General features: G+C 35.3%; 1 protein-coding gene across 4 annotated transcripts in view; it reads left to right on the forward strand.

Annotated features, from left to right (window-relative positions):
* Positions 1–17,424, forward strand: part of AGTPBP1 (ATP/GTP binding protein 1) — a 172,356-nt gene that overhangs the window by 70,303 nt on the left and 84,629 nt on the right. For all 4 annotated transcript variants that reach the window (XM_029203528.1, XM_029203531.1, XM_029203530.1 and 1 more), the window contains 3 exons: positions 296–473; positions 11,655–11,752; positions 16,560–16,676. In XM_029203528.1, the coding sequence (XP_029059361.1) occupies positions 296–473; positions 11,655–11,752; positions 16,560–16,676 (393 nt within the window). The remainder of the gene's footprint in view (positions 1–295; positions 474–11,654; positions 11,753–16,559; positions 16,677–17,424) is intronic.

Here is a 17,424-nt window from a genome sequence, read left to right on the forward strand (position 1 = left end):
CCCTAAGTCACTCATAGATATTACTTAGTGCTTTGGTGACTTCTGGCACCAAAGATGGTACTGATTTCTGCTTAGTTAAAATATTTAAGGAAAATTACTGCTAAATTTGCCATATGAGGTTCTTACTTAAAAAGAGATATTTCTGATTAGTCAAAGCTGTTTTATAATTATGTTAAATTTTTTTGTGGTATTTGCCTTTTGAAAATTATTAATGTATTACTTTCCGAAGTCATGTAAAATTGTTTCACTTATTCACCAAAGGCACATTATCTTTTTTTCTTTTCTTATAAAACAGGAATGTTTGGCAGTCAGGACCCTTGATCCTCTTGTCAACACCTCCAGTCTGATAATGAGGAAGTGTTTCCCTAAAAATCGCCTGCCACTCCCAACGATTAAAAGTTCTTTCCATTTCCAGTTACCAGTTATTCCTGTGACTGGACCTGTGGCCCAGCTCTACAGTTTACCCCCTGAAGGTAGGACCACATGCTTCTTGCTGGCTTTCAGTGGTTATTGGAATTGTGTGACTTTATCTGTTTTTGCTTTTGTTCATCTCCCTAGCAAAAGAAGGTTTTAATGAACATGATAAACTTTCATATTATTTTTTAGTTAATAAATACTTCTTCAAATATAAGAAATTGAGATTGAGTAATTAAGGGAAGGAATGTGGGGTGTACTACATATGTGGAAATGTGAAAAACTTTAAGAACCACACAGGAACAGTATTTGATAGTTTATATAAATTTTCAAAATCTAAGAATGTAAACATTAACTGTTTAGGTAATTCTGTTTGAGCTTACATTTGTAGCTTTTTAATGAACTTCATTTTTTAAAGTTAAAGGTGTCTAATCATCAGACATGTTACAGTTTATGTTTAACAAAACTTGCACAGTTACTTACCTGATAGAAAATATGAAAATATCATAAATTGGCTCTTTGTCATTTTTGGTGCAATATTGTGTACATAGCAAAGGAAGTAAGAGTTTCCACTTCTTAATGTGGGGAAAAAGCAGAATTTTTTTATAAGACATAGGAAAATTCAAAAGAGAAAGTAGTCTAGGCTATTAATAGAATTTCTAAAGTATTTTCTTGTTAGGTGATCACTTTTTAAAAAAGTAAGAGGTTTTTAATTATATTTAAAAGCAATGCTTTGAAGTAAGTGATTTAAGACAATTTTTAAGTAATTATAATTAGTTTATTATCCTCAATATAGATTTACCTATGGTATATATCACAGAGTTCACTGTTATGATTGCATTTCTAAAGTATTTAATTATTAAAGTAGAAGTTTAGACTATATAAAATATCAAAATGGATTATTCAGAAACTTCCTTTAAAAGGTTTAAAAGTCTAAGTCTGGGACTTGATTAAACATAGCTAAGTGAAAACAGTGATCTAATTGCTTCTTCTCATTCCATTTAAAATTGCCAACAGACTTCAAAAATAGGGGAAAAATCTGTACTGAATCTGAAAACTAGATAAAAGGAGCATTCTCATGGAATAAACATAGGGTGTGCAACAAACATGTTGGAGAAAAGAATAGATTAAGGAAGAGTGTCAACTCTATTCACCCTTCTATGAAATGCAGTATCTCTGGCTCCAGGTTGAGGGCCACTAGTACCTAATTTGGAGGGAGAGTCAAGGAGCTGTTGGAATTTCTTTCTCTCTCTCAATGTAGGATTATGGAGGTTTAAGTGGTGGTCTAACTGGTAGAAAGCTTGTGAGACTTCACTATATGTGGCAGGTAGTAACACTGGGAGAGAGATAGGATATACCCCAGAGTGTTCTTTGTTCAGTGTCCAGAATAATCACATGGATAGAGAAAGCTGACTTGTAGTGCAGGGAATATATCAAACATGGGGAAAAAAAAGACAGAGATGATATTTTTCTGAGGGCTCCTTTTCTGCATCATTTCAGACTGATGGATCACTGAACTAGAAATGGAGACTTTAATTGACTAAGAAGGCTTCATGAATGGGATTGAGAGCAGGGTTTTAATAGCAATTGCATAGACACAAGGAAAACACCCTGCTCTCCATCATTTTCTCACATAACAGGCTTCATTAAATTTATCACAATTTTCATTATTTTTTACCATCCTCAGTTAGACTGTAAATTCCACGAAGCTAAGACTGTTGTTTTTACCTTCATTTTATCCTCAGCATGCGTTAGATTGCATGAGTTATAATAAATGTGCATTTAACATTTGTTAATGGATGAATTGAGCTGGCCTCAAGACTTATTCTCTTAAACATTTAATGCCAAAAGATAGTGAAGCAGACTCTGGAGATTTGAAGGAAAAGAGTTCTGACTCAAGATTTCTGAACCCTTATTAGAAGCCACCCGTATGTGAAGGTGACATATATTCTTAGATATGCAAGGGTACAGAAGCATATTGCCCAGGAACCCTTCTGAAGTAATTATATGAAATAATACTTCAGCCAGGCCAGTGATGGATTAAGTCAAGAATGCAGAAGACATGGTAGTAGAGTAATTGTATTTAACATTACAAATTGTTAATTATGTAATACTAAGTAGTTGCTCTACTATTATTTTGAAATATATCAACTAATTTTTGGTGAAAGATACATAATACACGGCTATAGTAAACTGGGTCTTTTGCAATTTATATTCATAGATTTCTTAAATTATAATATTGTTGTATTTCTAAGATGGTAATTATAGAAATAGTGGCCCAAATATGTGTTTCAAAATGGAAAAGTAACATCTAGAGCAGAGATCCTTAGACTAGAATCTACTGAACCATAGGAATCCATGTATGGACCTCAGAGACTAAGAACCCTTTGAAATTCTGTATAAAATAATGTATATTCCTTCTTGGAAAAAATTCTTGAAGAGGTCCATCCATCACTGCTATAGAAAAGTAAGAAAATTTCCAAGATGCACAAAATCCGGAAAATGCTGAATACAAAGCTAGAACAAGCAAATCAGTTTCAGTAATAAGATATCTAAAAGGATAAAATACTCCCATTAAAAAAAAAGAGACTCTTAGGTTGGGTTAAAAACAAAATCTAAGTAGCTGATACATCCTGGAAACTCTTAAAACAGCAAGACTGAAAGCTTAAAATAAACAGATTGGCAACTGTGTATTTGTTTTTCTCAGCTCAAGAAAGGTGAGGAAGACATTATTACTACCCCACAAAATATAAATACAGAACAAAATGTTTAAAGCAAGATATCAAAGATGATTTTATACAAGCTAGATAATAACAAGTGTGCCAAGCACTAGAATAAAGGTAGATAAAGCTATAATTATTTGGATAATATGGAGAAATTGATAGAAACACAGCATTAGTGGGTGATTTTAATATACCTCTAAGTTCTTGGCAAGTTAAATAGAGGAGATCCAGTCAATCTAAGTGGATGCTGAAGATAGCTCATGTTAATACATTTGAAAATATGATTGAGATGGACAATATTTTAGGGAAATATAAATAACTAAAATTGACTTAAATAGTAGCAAACCCACAACTGAATATGCAATCAAGTTGCCTTCAGTGAAGACACCAAACAACGATGACTTTATAGATTAGTTCTCTCAACTTTCAAGAAATTTTCCTATGCTTTATTTTCCAGAGCATAGAAAAAAAAGAAAAGTTTAGAAGCTAGTATGTTGCTGAAATCAAAACCTGGTAGGAATAACCTGAAACAACTTACAGATCATTGTCACTCATGAAAATAAATATAAAAATCTAAAATACTAGAATATTGAATTGAGCGGCATTTTCAGATATAGGACACTTTGACAAAGTAAGAATTATTTTAGAAAGTAAGTTTATTGTAATATTAAGACTTTAATTAAAATTTATCAGTAGTTCAAAGCAAGAAAACCAATGATTATCTTAATAAATGCCGTGAAGAGTTTTGATAAAAATCATTATTAATTCCAGGTAAAATTTCTTAAGGAATATTTTCCATGCTAGCTGAGTATTATCTAACTCAGATCAGCAACCAACATCACAAATAGTTATGAAGTGTTAGAGGAAGCCTTTCTCAACCATTATTAGTTAACATTGTTTTGAAAACTCTGGCCAAATCAGTGAGACAGGGAAAGGAAAGGTATTAATCATTAAAAGAGTGAGATAAAATTATATCATTGTCTGCAGAGGACGTCATTGCTCATGTGGAAAATCCAAGCAAATCAATTATAAAATGTATCTTAGACCAGATAAAAGTTCAGTGAAGTCCTGTTTACAAGATAGATAAATAAAATTCACTAGTTTTCTTTTGTGTGCGTACGTGCGCGCATGTGTGTATGTATATGTACGTATCAACAAAAAACAGTAACAGAAAACACAAAGGGAAAGATCACATTTATAGGAGCAATAGGACGAACAAAATAAACCCCTTGAAATATACTTTCCAAAACCTTATGGAAAGTTCTGACTTGTACCTTTTAATTGTTATATCATACAGATACAGTATAATTTATCTAACTAGTTTCCTATTGATAGCCATTTAAGTTTTTTCCTATGTTTTTGTCTTCACTATAAATGAGCCAAGGACATTTTGAAAACTAACAACAAGGATGATTTATATTCCCTGATTTTAATTGTGAGATTAAGTTATAATAATTGATATATATTGGTGATGGTACAAGAATAGATAATTGGAATAGAAAAGAAGGTCTCAGACACCCTATGCTATATGACATTTCACATCTGGAGTATGAAACCAAAGGAAAATACCTATAAAGGAAGATATTTGACAGGTTTGCCTAAAAATTAAAAACATATTTTCTCTTTGATGCTGAACTGCATTTTCCCTTCTCCCTATCCAAGGAGTTGTCTTTCTTATTTGCAATAGGCTTTTCTGAATTCAGTGCCCTCTTTTTTCCTAACAGTTCTTTTACCAAATGTCAGTTTTTCCTATGTTTATCCACGACTAACTGGCATTAGTACATTGACATAAATAGACCCAGTTACTCTATGCAATATAAATACTTACTTTGTGTGGTCTATTTCTGAAAGAATTTAGAGCAATTTCGTAACTCTGTTAGGATAGACTGAGCTGCTGTTACACAGTGACCCAGTACAGTACCACAGTCCCTCAAGCAACAATAGTAATAACAGACGTTTTTATAGCACATACTCTCTCTTTTTTAGAAATAAATTAATTAATTTATTTTTTGGCTGTGCTGGGTCTTTGTTGCTGCGTGTGGGCTACTCCTTGTTGCGGTGCATGGGCTTCTCATTGTGGTAGCTTCTCTTATTGCGGAGCTTGGGCTCTAGGTGCATGGGCTCAGTAGTTGTGGCACATGGGCTTCGTTGCTCCATGGCATGTGGGATCTTCCCAGACCAGGGATTGAACCCATGTCCCCTGCATTGGCAGGCAGATTCTTAACTACTGCACCACCAGGGAAGTCCCATATAGCACATACTCTTTGCCTGGCACGTTATATATATTAACTCCTTTAAGTCTCCCAAGAACAGTATGTGTGGGTATTTCCATTTTACAGATGAGGAAACTGAGACACAAATAACTTATGTAACTTGCTCAAGGTCAAGTAGTTAGTAACTCAAGGAGCCAGGATTTGAATTAGGTATTCTGTCTCCAGAGCCTATTTGCTACACTGCCATGAGATAGATTTTTTTTTTTCTCTCTCACATACCCATACAGAAGATGGGAAGGTGATCCTGGACAGTAGGCCTCTGTCCACCAGGTCATCAAAGGAAAAAGATTCTTTTTGTTTTCATCATCTCCTATGGTGGTTTCCTCATGTGCATGTGGAAAATGGTAATGGAAGAAAATGGAGAGGACAATTTTCTTTTTAAAGGATGTGACCTGGAGTTTGTATTTACAACTTTGCCTCACATACTGTTGGCCAAAAATTAGTCATATGGCTGTAACTACTGTGAGGGAGGCTGGAATCTATAACCTCTAGCTAAAACTCAGAGGTTCTGTTACTAAAATGAAGGAGAGGAGAACAGATACTTGGGTGGGAGGAATTTATAATCTTTGCTATGATAAATCACATTGGAAATGGAAGTGTAAAAGAGTTTAAAGAAGGTTACATCAGCAAGATGTAGGCGTAGGAGGTCCCAACACTTGTCTCCCCTGCAAATGCAGCAAAAACAATAAATAACCAACTACAAACTGATGAAAATATCTCAGGGATAGCTCTGAACTTCAATGAAGAAGCATCAGAAACCATGCAGAACTCAAAACCTGAGGATGGCCACATAGAAAAGTACAGGAAGCATTTTATCTCCATCACCCCATTCCCCGGTCTAGAGCAGCTTGGTACCAGAGGGTTCCCCTCAGTAGAATTTTACCCCATGGAGAAAAGGACAGCAGAAGAATCCCAGTGAGCCTTGCTGCTGTGGATGTTTATAGCCTTTGTTTCCGAGGCTTTGCAAGTCTTCACCAAAGTTGATTTCAGCTAACGGAGCTGCCTGGAGTCCTGCCTCTTGCATTTGTTCCTTGGGGTTGGAGCTCTTGCTGTGGGCTCATATAGCTGCTGCATCTCCCCTCAGCTGGACTCACTACAGTGAGCCCCAGAGCTCCAGACCTCATTTTCATGAGAGATCAGCACATTCTCGCACCTTAGACACCAATGCCACTGCCACAGCAAGTGCACCAGTGCTCAAGGACCCAGGCTTTGTGGTGCTTCCACATGCACCTGATTGTAGGACCCTGGCTGGCTCTGTTACTGCTGTGAGATCCAGCATACCAGATCAGGTGCCAAGGGGGATCCCGTTAGCTAGAACTTCCTCATATAGGCAGAAAAAAGGAGTTCAAAAAGACCCTAGCAGCCTTTGCCCCTGAGGATCCCAACAGCCCTAGCCACCACTGCTACCTGAGGACCTCCATAGTATAGGCCACAGAAGACCCCTACAGTCAGTGCTGATGTTGACCTCAACTGATGGAGCTGCATAAAGACGCCACCACTGTGCCTTCCCAGGAAGCAAAGACGCTGTGTGCTACCCAGCTGGTGCTCTTACAGTCACCTTCAGGTGAAAGTCTTTCCCTACCCAAGCCAATCCAAAAAGGCTGGAAGAGTTGACTGCATCCTCAGATGTGCAGACATCAATACAAAACCTTCAGAAACCTGGAAAAGCAAGGAAACATGACACTGCCAAAGGAACACAGTAACTTTTCAGTAACTGAACTTAAAGAAGTGGAGATCTGTGAGTTATCTGAAAAAGAATTCAAAATAAAGAAGCTCAGATACTTCAAGAGAAGACAGAAGCAATTCAGTGAACTTAGGAAAACAATACATGAACAAAATGAGAAGTTCAATGAAGAGTAAGAAATCATAAAAAGAACCAAATTCTGGACCTGAAGAATACAATGAATAATGCAATAGAGAACTTCAGTATCAGGCTCAATCAAGCAAGAGAAAGAATCTGTGAACTTGAAGACAGATCTCATGATATTATAAGGTCAGAGGAGAAAAAGAAATCAGAAAGAAAAAGAGTGAAGAAGGCCTATGTGAATAGTGGAACACAATTAAGTGAAACAACATCTGTGTAATGGGAGTCTCAGAAGAAGAAGAAGAGAGAAAGGGACAGAAAACTTATTTAAAGACATAGTGGCTGAAAACTTACCAAATCTGGTGAAGATATGGCTATGTAGGCACACAAGCTCAAAGATCTGCAAATAGATTCATCCCTCAGAGATCTTCACCAAGACATTTTCATCAGGCTCTTAAGGCAAAGGGAGGATTTTGAAAGCAACTAGAGAAAAAACTTGTTACCTATGTGGTAATACTGATAAGCCTATTAGTAGATTTCTCGGCAGAAGCCTTGCAGGCCAGGAGAGAGTGGGATGATATATTCAAATTGCTTGAAGAAAAAAACTGTCAATCAAAAACACTTTACCCGGGACTTCCCTGGTGGTGCAGTGGTTAAGAATCCGCCTGCTAATGCGGGGGACGTGGGTTCAAGCCCTGGTCTGGGAAGGTCCCACATGCCGTGGACCAACTAAGCCCGTGAGCCACAGCTACTGAAGCCCGTGCGCCTAGAGCCCATGCTCTGCAACAAGAGAAGCCACGGCAATGAGAAGCCCGCGCACCACGATGAAGAGTAGCCCCTGCTTGCTGCAACTAGAGAAAGCCCATGTGCAGCAATGGAGACCCAACACAGCCAAAAAAAAAAAAATACTTTACCCATCAAAGTTGTCCTTCAGAAATGAAAGAGAGATAAAGAGTTCAACAGAAAAACAAAAGCTGAATGCCCACTCTCACCATTTTTACTCAGCCTAGTGCCAGATATCCTAATTATAGCAATTAGGCTAGAAAAAAGAAAGAAAATGCATCCAAGTCAGAAAGGAAGAAATGAAATCATCTCATTTGAGATGAAATCATCTCAGATGACATTATCTTATATATAGAAAACTGTAACATCTCCACCAAAAAACTGTTAGAACTAATAAATGAATTCAGTAAAGGTACAGGACACAAAGTTAATATACAAACCATCAGTTGCGTTTCTCCACACTAATAATGAACTATCTGAAAGAGAAATTAAGAAAGCAATCCCATTTACAATAGCATCAAAAACAATAAAGTACTTACGAATAAGTTTTACCAAGGAATTGAAAGACCTGTTCACTGATCAATAAGACACTGTTAGAAGTTATTGAAGAAGACACACAAAAAAATTGAAAGATATCCTGTATTCTTGAGTTGGAAGAATTAATATGAAAATGTTCATGCTGACCAAAGTGATCTTCAGAATCAATGCAATCCCTATCAAAATTCCAGTGTCATTTTTCACAGAAATACAAAAACTATCCTAAAATTTGTATGGAACCACAAAAGACCCCAGATAGTCAAAGCAATCTTGAGAAAGAAGGACAAAGCTGGAGGCATCACACTTCCTGATTTCAAGCTATTATGAAGCTATGGTAATCAAAATAGTATGGTACTCAAATAAAGCAGGGCACATAGACCAGTGAAACAGATTAGAGATCCTAGTCATAAACCCAAACATATTATGGTCAAGATAAGGGTGTCAAGAACACACAATGGGGAAAGGACAGTCTCTAATAAATGGTATTGGGAAAAACTAGGTATCCACAAAAGAATGAAACTGGACCCCTGTCTTACACCATTCACAAAAATTGACTCTAAATGGATAAAAGACTTTACATATAAGGCCTGAAACTATAAAACTCCTAGAAGAAAACTCGAGGGAAAAGATCCTTGACGTTGGTCTTAGCAGTGATTTCTCGGGTAAGATAACAAAAGCACAGGCAACAGAAACTAAACGAGTGGGACTACAACAAACTAAAAAGATTCTGCAGAGCAAAGGAGACAATATATTGAAAAGGCAGCCTACAGAATGGGAAAAGATAATTGCAAACCATATATCTAATAAGGGTTTAATATCAAAAAAGTACAAAGAACTCACATAGCCGAATGGTACAAAAGAAGATAGTCCAATTAAAAATGGGCAAAGGACTTGAATAGACATTTTCCCAAAGAATTATGTACAAATGGCCAGTAGATAATGAAAAGGTGCCTTACATCAATAATCATCAGGGAAATGCAAACCAAAACCACAAAGAGATATTACCTCACACTTCTTAGGATGGCTGTTATCAAAAAGAGAGAGCAAATAGCAAGGATTTGGAGAAAACAGAACCCTTATACACTGTTGGTGGGAACGTAACATGGTACAGCTAATAGGGAAAAGGACATGGAGGTTCCTCAAAAAATTAAAAATAGAACTACCATACCAGCAAACCCACTCCTGGGTATATATCCAAAGGAATCAAAGTCATTATCTTAAAGAGATATCTGTATACCCATGTTCATTCCAGCATTATTTACAATAGCCAACATTTGTAAACAACCTTAATGTCTTTCCATGAATGAATGGATAAGGAAAAGTGATTCATATATATGATGTACATATATCATATATATGAATATTATTCAGCCAATTAAAAAAAGGAAATGCTGCCATTTGCAACAACATAGATACATGGATAAATCTGGTGGGCATTTATGCTAAGTGAAATGTGCAAGGCAGAGGAAGACAAATACTGTATGGCATCACTTATATGTGGAATCGTTGAATAAAAAAAAACGATTTCATAGAAACGGAATAGAAAGTTGGATTCCAAGGGCTGGGAGAATGGTAAATGGGGTGATAAGATCAAAGGGTATACATTTTCAGTTTTAAGAAGATTAAGTTCTGAGGATCTAATGTACAACATGGTGACTATAGTTAATACGGCATTGAGTTTCTGAGAGTAAATCTTAAGCATTCGCACCACATGCACACGCACACACACGTACACAAAGTGTTAACAGTGTTAACCATGTGAGGTGATGGACGTATTAATTATCTTCATCTTGATAATCATTTTACCATGATTTACCATTTATCATATATCATTTACCATATATCATTTACCATATATCATCACATTTTACACTTTCAATATATACAGTTATATTGTCAATTATTCCTCAATAGAGTCAAAAAATAAAAGCAAAGTTTAGAAAAATGTCCTTTAAAAGTATTTACTTTGTTTTAATGCACTCATTTGCTTACATGAGTACTCTCAGAGTACTCCTTTACTCTTCTTTCCTTGTGTCCCCCACCTCTATGGTCCTCATGTCCTTTTACATTCTGTTTCCTGGGTTTTTCTCTAATGCATACTCATTCTTCATCCCCATTACTGCTGTATTGGTCCAGACAGTTATTGTCATTTCCTCTGTTAATTGGTCCCCCTTCATATATATGCTCCCTTTCTCATACCTGCCAGAGTGATCTTTTGAAAAATGTAAGTTAAATCACTCTCCTCTTTAAAATCCCCAGTGCTTATCTTCCATCGGATGAAAATCTAAACTAATTGGCCTATCATACCCTTCATTTTCTCATTCTTATTTGCTTCTCCTAGTACTTTCTCAAGCATACAAGTTAAGTCACGATTAACTTATTTTACAAAGATATAATTTAAATTCTTTATTTTCGCATTATTATTTCTTCTTCTTAAAAGCCACACTCACACACTCTTATGTTCACCCAGAAAGCTGCTATATTTTTCTCCAAGATACTGCTTAATTATTACCTGTTTTGTGAAGTGATCACTAATAACCTTGGCCCCAGGCAGTTTGCATTTATTATTCCATTCCCATGGCATTTTTAAGTATATGCCTTCATTAGGTGTATACCTTTTGTATTATAATTATTTTTTGTTCTTTCTCTCTTTAACTTCATAAGCTCCCTGAGGCAGGGACTATATTTACACATCTTTTAAAAAATTCCCAGCACACAACACAGTGCATGGTACATGGCAGTCAGTGAAAGAAATAAATGGGGAGTGAATTGTAAATGGATGAAGAGTTATTGAAATTTATCATAAACAGGAAACGAGGTGTTTCATTCAGGCTGTTGCAACGTAAGACATTATTAATTTTTTAGAACTGGACAACATTAGTAAAAAAGCTTATATATTTTTAGAGTGATTTTCCAAATTTTGAAGTACTTTCACTTCATCTCATAGGTTTTTCAATACCTGGAACAACCTTAGAGACATTTTTTATAAAGAAATTTCATTTACTTTTCCATTGGTGATTGAAATACCAGTGTTTTATATATATATAACATTCTACTTTTGGATGTGCATGTTATAGAATGCTTACCTCTGACCTACTTATAGCACATTTTGTATCACAGTGGATGACGTAGTAGATGAAAGTGATGACAACGATGATATTGATTTAGAAGCTGAAAATGAAACCGAAAATGAAGATGACCTAGATAAAAATTTTAAGGTTGGTATAAATTTCTGTGTTTAGTCAACTTTATAAATTGTATTCACAGGTGTAGAACAAAGATTGGGTAGATATGTATAGCTAACAGTAGATTAATTTGTTTTGTCCACATCTTTTTATCATGGATGACTATGGACACTAAGCTATTGAAAGGAAAATAATGTTGCTTTGAATACATTAGTCTGAAAAGGGCCTTAAAAAAAGTTATTTTCACTGTCTCTGACAAGGAAGATTTTATCTAACCTTTCTGACTTAGATTTTAAAGTCTAAGGAAATCTAAGGGTGAAGGAAAGTGTTTTTTGAGACTCTTAGGTGGCAACCCGTTTTGCTTTGTTAAGTGGTAGAGGGGGCCATTTTAGTATCTGCAGAAAAACATCTTAACTCCTTTATTTTTCAACTGTTTAGCTTAATGCCTTTTGGGGCACAGGGGGTTCATTTGACTCTTGTCTGCTTAGGCCTTTTTGTCTTGAAATGCTACATCAAAATTGGGGTACACTGAGTATTTGACTCTCTCTGGAAATAGAATCTAAGATACTGGAAGGAGATTTCTATCTTAATAGCAGATGTGGAACCAGTTTTATTATCACCAGATGTGATCACCAAGGCAAGCTTTGGCGAAATTGTCATGGTAGCCAGTCTAGACAACGTGATGGCATGCATCCTGGCCTCAAGAAGCTACAAAGATGAAAAACAGTGCAGGCTCTGGTGTTCAAGGCAAAAAATCTGGGGTAACTGTGTTGGTGGTTCTGGACTTGACGTGGTGAAAGAACTGGTAGGATCCAAGTTAGAAGAGTTTATATTCTGCATGTAAAGTGTTCCTTAGATAACAGGAGGTATATTAAAATCAACTGTTTGGATTATTTAGGAAGTGAGTGTTTAGAGATAGTAAAATTTCCTAGATTAATATTAAGTTTATAATTTAAAGTTTTGTATTTCGATGGAAACCTTTCTTTTATGTATGTTTCCATGTGTATTAAAAACAAAGTATGTTGAGTGTAATTTATTCTTCATGGCTCAGGGTCCTCATTAAAAATATCTGTTGTGGGCTTCCCTGGTGGCGCAGTGGTTGAGAGTCCGCCTGCTCATGCAGGGGACACGGGTTCATGCCCCGGTCCGGGAAGATCCCACATGCTGTGGAGCGGCTGGGCCCGTGAGCCATGGCCGCTGAGCCTGCGCGTCCGGAGCCTGTGCTCCGCAACGGGAGAGGCCACAACAGTGAGAGGCCCGCGTACCGCAAAAAAAAAAAAAAAAATCTGTTGTGACCACTACAGATGTAAAAATGGAGATTGGCAGGGAAATAGAACTCAATAGGAATTTATAACAGTGATTCTAATTTTTCTGCTTGAAAATTGTCAGTGTGTATGCATGAATACATATTTAAAAATTCTTTTTAAATCGTATGGGAATAAGTTTCATATATTATGTATCATGGTCATTTACCCATAAATACATTAGTGTATATTTCCTCTAAGGACAGTGATATAGTAATCTTTCAGTGTTCTAGGGGGAATTGGTTCCAGGACCCACCTCAGATACCAAAATCCACAGATGCTCAAGTTCCTTATATGAAATGGCATAATATTTGCATGTAACCTATACACATCCTCCCATATGTTACATAACCACAACACAATTACCAACTTAATACATTTATAGTGATATATCATTTTTATCTAATCTACCATCCACATTCCATTTTGTCAGCTGATCTAATAATCCCCTTTAAAAGATTTTTTTTTTCTTTCTCCAGTATAGGATCTAGCATCAGGTATTGCATTTAATTGTCATGTCTATTAAGTCTCCTTTAATTTAGAACATTTCCACATATTTCTTTGCCTTTTTTGACAGTCACATCTATATAATATACAGTTATTGGCAGCATTATTCACTGGGGTGTTCAAGATTGCTCACATTTTCCCCATTTTACCTTAACACAGCAGTTATAATAATAAGAAAAAATAATAGATTGAATTTATTGAACAGTTAATCCTGTGCTAGTCCATGCACTTTACACATACAGGCATACCTCGTTTTATTGCACTTCCCTTTATTGAGCTTAGCAGATACTGCGTTTTTAACAAATTGAAGAAGGTTTGTGGCAACCCTGTGTGGAGCAAGTCTGTTGGTGCCATTTTTCCAACAGCATTGGCTCACTTCATGTCTCTGTGTCACATTGGTAATTCTAACAATATTTCAAACTTTTTCATTATTAATATATTTGTTATGGTGATCTGTGATCAGTGACCTTTGATGTTACTATTGTAATTGTTTAGCAATGAAGTATTTTTTAATTAAGGTATTTACATTGTTTTTTTAGACATAATGTATTGAACACTTAATAGACCACAGTATAGTATAAACATAACTTTTGCATGTATTGGGAAACCAAAAATTCGTCTGACTCTCTTTATTGCGACATTTGCTTTATTGTGGTGGCCTGGAACTGAAGCTGAGATATTTCCGAGGTATGCCTGTAGTAACCATTAAGTCCTGATAGTAATCCTATAAGGTATGTGGTATTATTACCTCTGCTTTACAGGGCTGATAATTAGAAACCAGAGGTACAGAAAGGTTATCAGTGTAGCTGATAAGAGGTGGGACCAAGATGCAGAATAAAGCATTCCAGTGTGAATGTTTGCTTCCTTTACCACTCTGCTCTGCTAAATATTACTTTTTTTCAAGGGCTACAGAATTGTTGGCTCTTTGACACTGCTGAGCTGTGTTATCTTATTTTTCTTCTTTACCACTGTCTGCTTCTTACTCATGTTGTCTGTTACATTTGGACTTTGCTTAGTTTTTCCTTTTTATCTAAATCACATCACTTTTTTCGTGCTTTAGGTGAACCTGCTACATTGTAGTGGGTATAATATCTGTGTTCTAATGTGACTGTAGTCATAGAGACTGTTTTTTCCTCACCATAGTGATTCAGTTCTCTTTGCCCCAGATTTTTCAGAGTTTGGAGCATTTATAGAAACCTGGAGGTTCTGTTGTAGAAGAGTCGTCTCCAGATTGCCAGGACTTGTCAGTATATAAGCTTCAACGTATTCTTTTTTTTTCTCCTTAATTTTAGAAGAACTTTAAAGGAGTAGTAGCTTTTTTCTTCTGAGTGTGTCAGGAGCTCTTTATCTTTGTTTTTCCCCCAACCAAAACACAAAATTTCTTGCTATTGACCTCTCAAAGTATAGTTTTCTTTCCTCACTGTGCCTGTTTTACAGGAAAATTTTTTTTTAATTTTTAAAATAGCTACTTTTTAATGCTATATCTTCATAAAATAGTAATGAATATTGAACTACTAGTATGTTTAGAGTAAGGAATATCTTTTAAAAATTTTTTATTATTTTGAAAGTATTATCTACTTTATAGATAATATATAGATAATATACTATTATCTACTTTAATAGATGCTAATCAAGAAAGTTACATATTTTTGGTTCATCAATGCATAATTTAAGGATATATGAAATTATATATTCATGTAATAATTACACAATTATGATACAGTAATTAATATGATACTCTTTAAATAAAACCAGTCTTTATAATTTATGGCAATGGAGAAAATCTTTTTATTGGTTAAAGAAATAATAGCTAAATTTCTGAATATGAAATATGAGAAATATATAGTATATTGTTTTTTAAATTATGTGTTAATATGACAATATATAATCAGGTACATGTATATAAAGCATTTTAAGGATTGACACATAGTAGAATGAATTTAAGTCTGAAAAATAAGTACTTTACTCTGATAGTAAGATAAATGTAAAATTGAAGATGAATACCAATTGAAAATTAATAAGTGGTCTTATTAACTCTCTTTAGCCATCAGTGAAGGTAATGATGGATTTGTATTTGTGTAAGGCCAGAGTTGTTGAGGGTCCTAGAAAATAGCTTGGATAGTAGGTAACTCACACTTGTCTTTCCATCCTGATGTACATTAGCTCTTTGTACACACACAGATCAAATTGATCCTGGATACATACCCTATTCCTCCGAGGTCATATTTCTTTACATTTACCGTCTTTTTTTCCCGAAGGGACATGGAAATCATTTTTGGCTGTTGTTCCACCCCTCATTGTTTTTTTCCCCTGAAAAACAGAGTGAATGGTGGTAATGGGCTTTTCTAAGGGTGAGTGATAACCATTAGTCGCTCTTGAGGCAGTGCGTTATATTGACTAACAGTGTATTCTTTGAAATCACTGATTAGTGATTTCACATGCTGGCTCCTCTCTTTGCAAGCCACTTAACCTCCCTGTACCTCAGTTTCCTCTTTAATTAAATGGAGGTCATGATACTATCTGCTTCATGGTATTCTTACGCAGATTAAATTAGATCATTATGTAAAATCCTTAGCATAGTCTGTCACATATTTTCATTGCTCTATAAAAGTTAGTTATTTTGATTATCACCACCACCATCATATACTTACATTTTTCAATTTAGTTTTCTTAAGTTTTACTGCCCTTTAATCTGAGCAAAACGATGGTAGTTGGGGAGATTTGGCGGGGGGAACATAGTTTAGTTTCGATCTTGATGTTAGTTTTTCTATCTTGAGGAGCCCAAATACCATGCTATGTTAGTATAATCTTTGATAAAAAGAAAACACAACATAACAACCAAAATAACAATAACACAACAACCAAAAAATATAAGCAAATTTTAATTTACAATGAAATGAATACAACCTTTCTGCAGTGATTATTCTCTATGTACATGTAATTAATAATTTGGAAAGCTTTAAATCTGAAATGTATTTTGTAATTTTTCGTTTTTCTTAATTGGTGACATACCATTTTTATTATTTCAGAATGATGATATTGAAACGGACATTAACAAACTAAAACCCCAGCAAGAACCAGGACGAACAATAGAAGAACTTAAAATGTATGAACACCTTTTCCCTGAGCTTGTTGATGATTTTCAGGTATACAGAAAATTCAGCATCTTAACTAATTTTAAGAAAAAGTTCTTTTTTTCTTAGACCTATAATCACTGTTTTCAATTCTAAAAAATGAAAGTAGTGTTGCTTTTCTGAGTGACATTGGACAATTATTTCAGCATTCTGAGCTTCAAATTGCTGTCGGTAAAACGAGAGAACTAGGCCATTTAATTTTTGGACTAGCTTTTAAATTTTTTAATCATTTTTGTTTATCCAGTTAATTGACATAGTTTTTTATTCTTTTTAAAAATAATCTTTAAAATGGCATTTCAGAATCTTATGTTAAAGCCTTATTTTTATCAGTTGCTTTCAACTGAGGGGAGATGAGAACTGAGAAAATGCTTAATTAAAAATATAGTCTATGCTCGTTGAATTGTTTTTCCTGATAGTCACCATATAAGCATGGAAGGTTGGGGAAAGAGGACAACTGGAAGTCTTTGAATCTAAGTTGCTTCATAAGGACAGTGACTTCTTGTTAACATTTCTTACCCTCATTTATTTACTGGAACATAGTATTCAGCTTGGATTGCACAGCAAGTAAAGCTGATTGAATTGATGGCTAGTAGTAAATATAGTTTCTAACGCTCACTCTGCTGCTCACTTTTGGTGGGTTCTTGAGTAAGTCCCTGAAACTGCCCAGAATATTAAACTGTAAAATAAAGGGTTTGAACTGATAATCGTAGATTTATTTAGCCCTTGCTGCCAACCCCCGCTCCCTCTCTCCCCAACCCCC

The sequence above is a fragment of the Monodon monoceros genome, unplaced genomic scaffold, assembly GCF_005190385.1.
Source record: "Monodon monoceros isolate NGI ecotype Baffin Bay Population unplaced genomic scaffold, NGI_Narwhal_1 Super_Scaffold_5, whole genome shotgun sequence".
In the NCBI taxonomy this organism is placed as follows: domain Eukaryota; kingdom Metazoa; phylum Chordata; class Mammalia; order Artiodactyla; family Monodontidae; genus Monodon; species Monodon monoceros.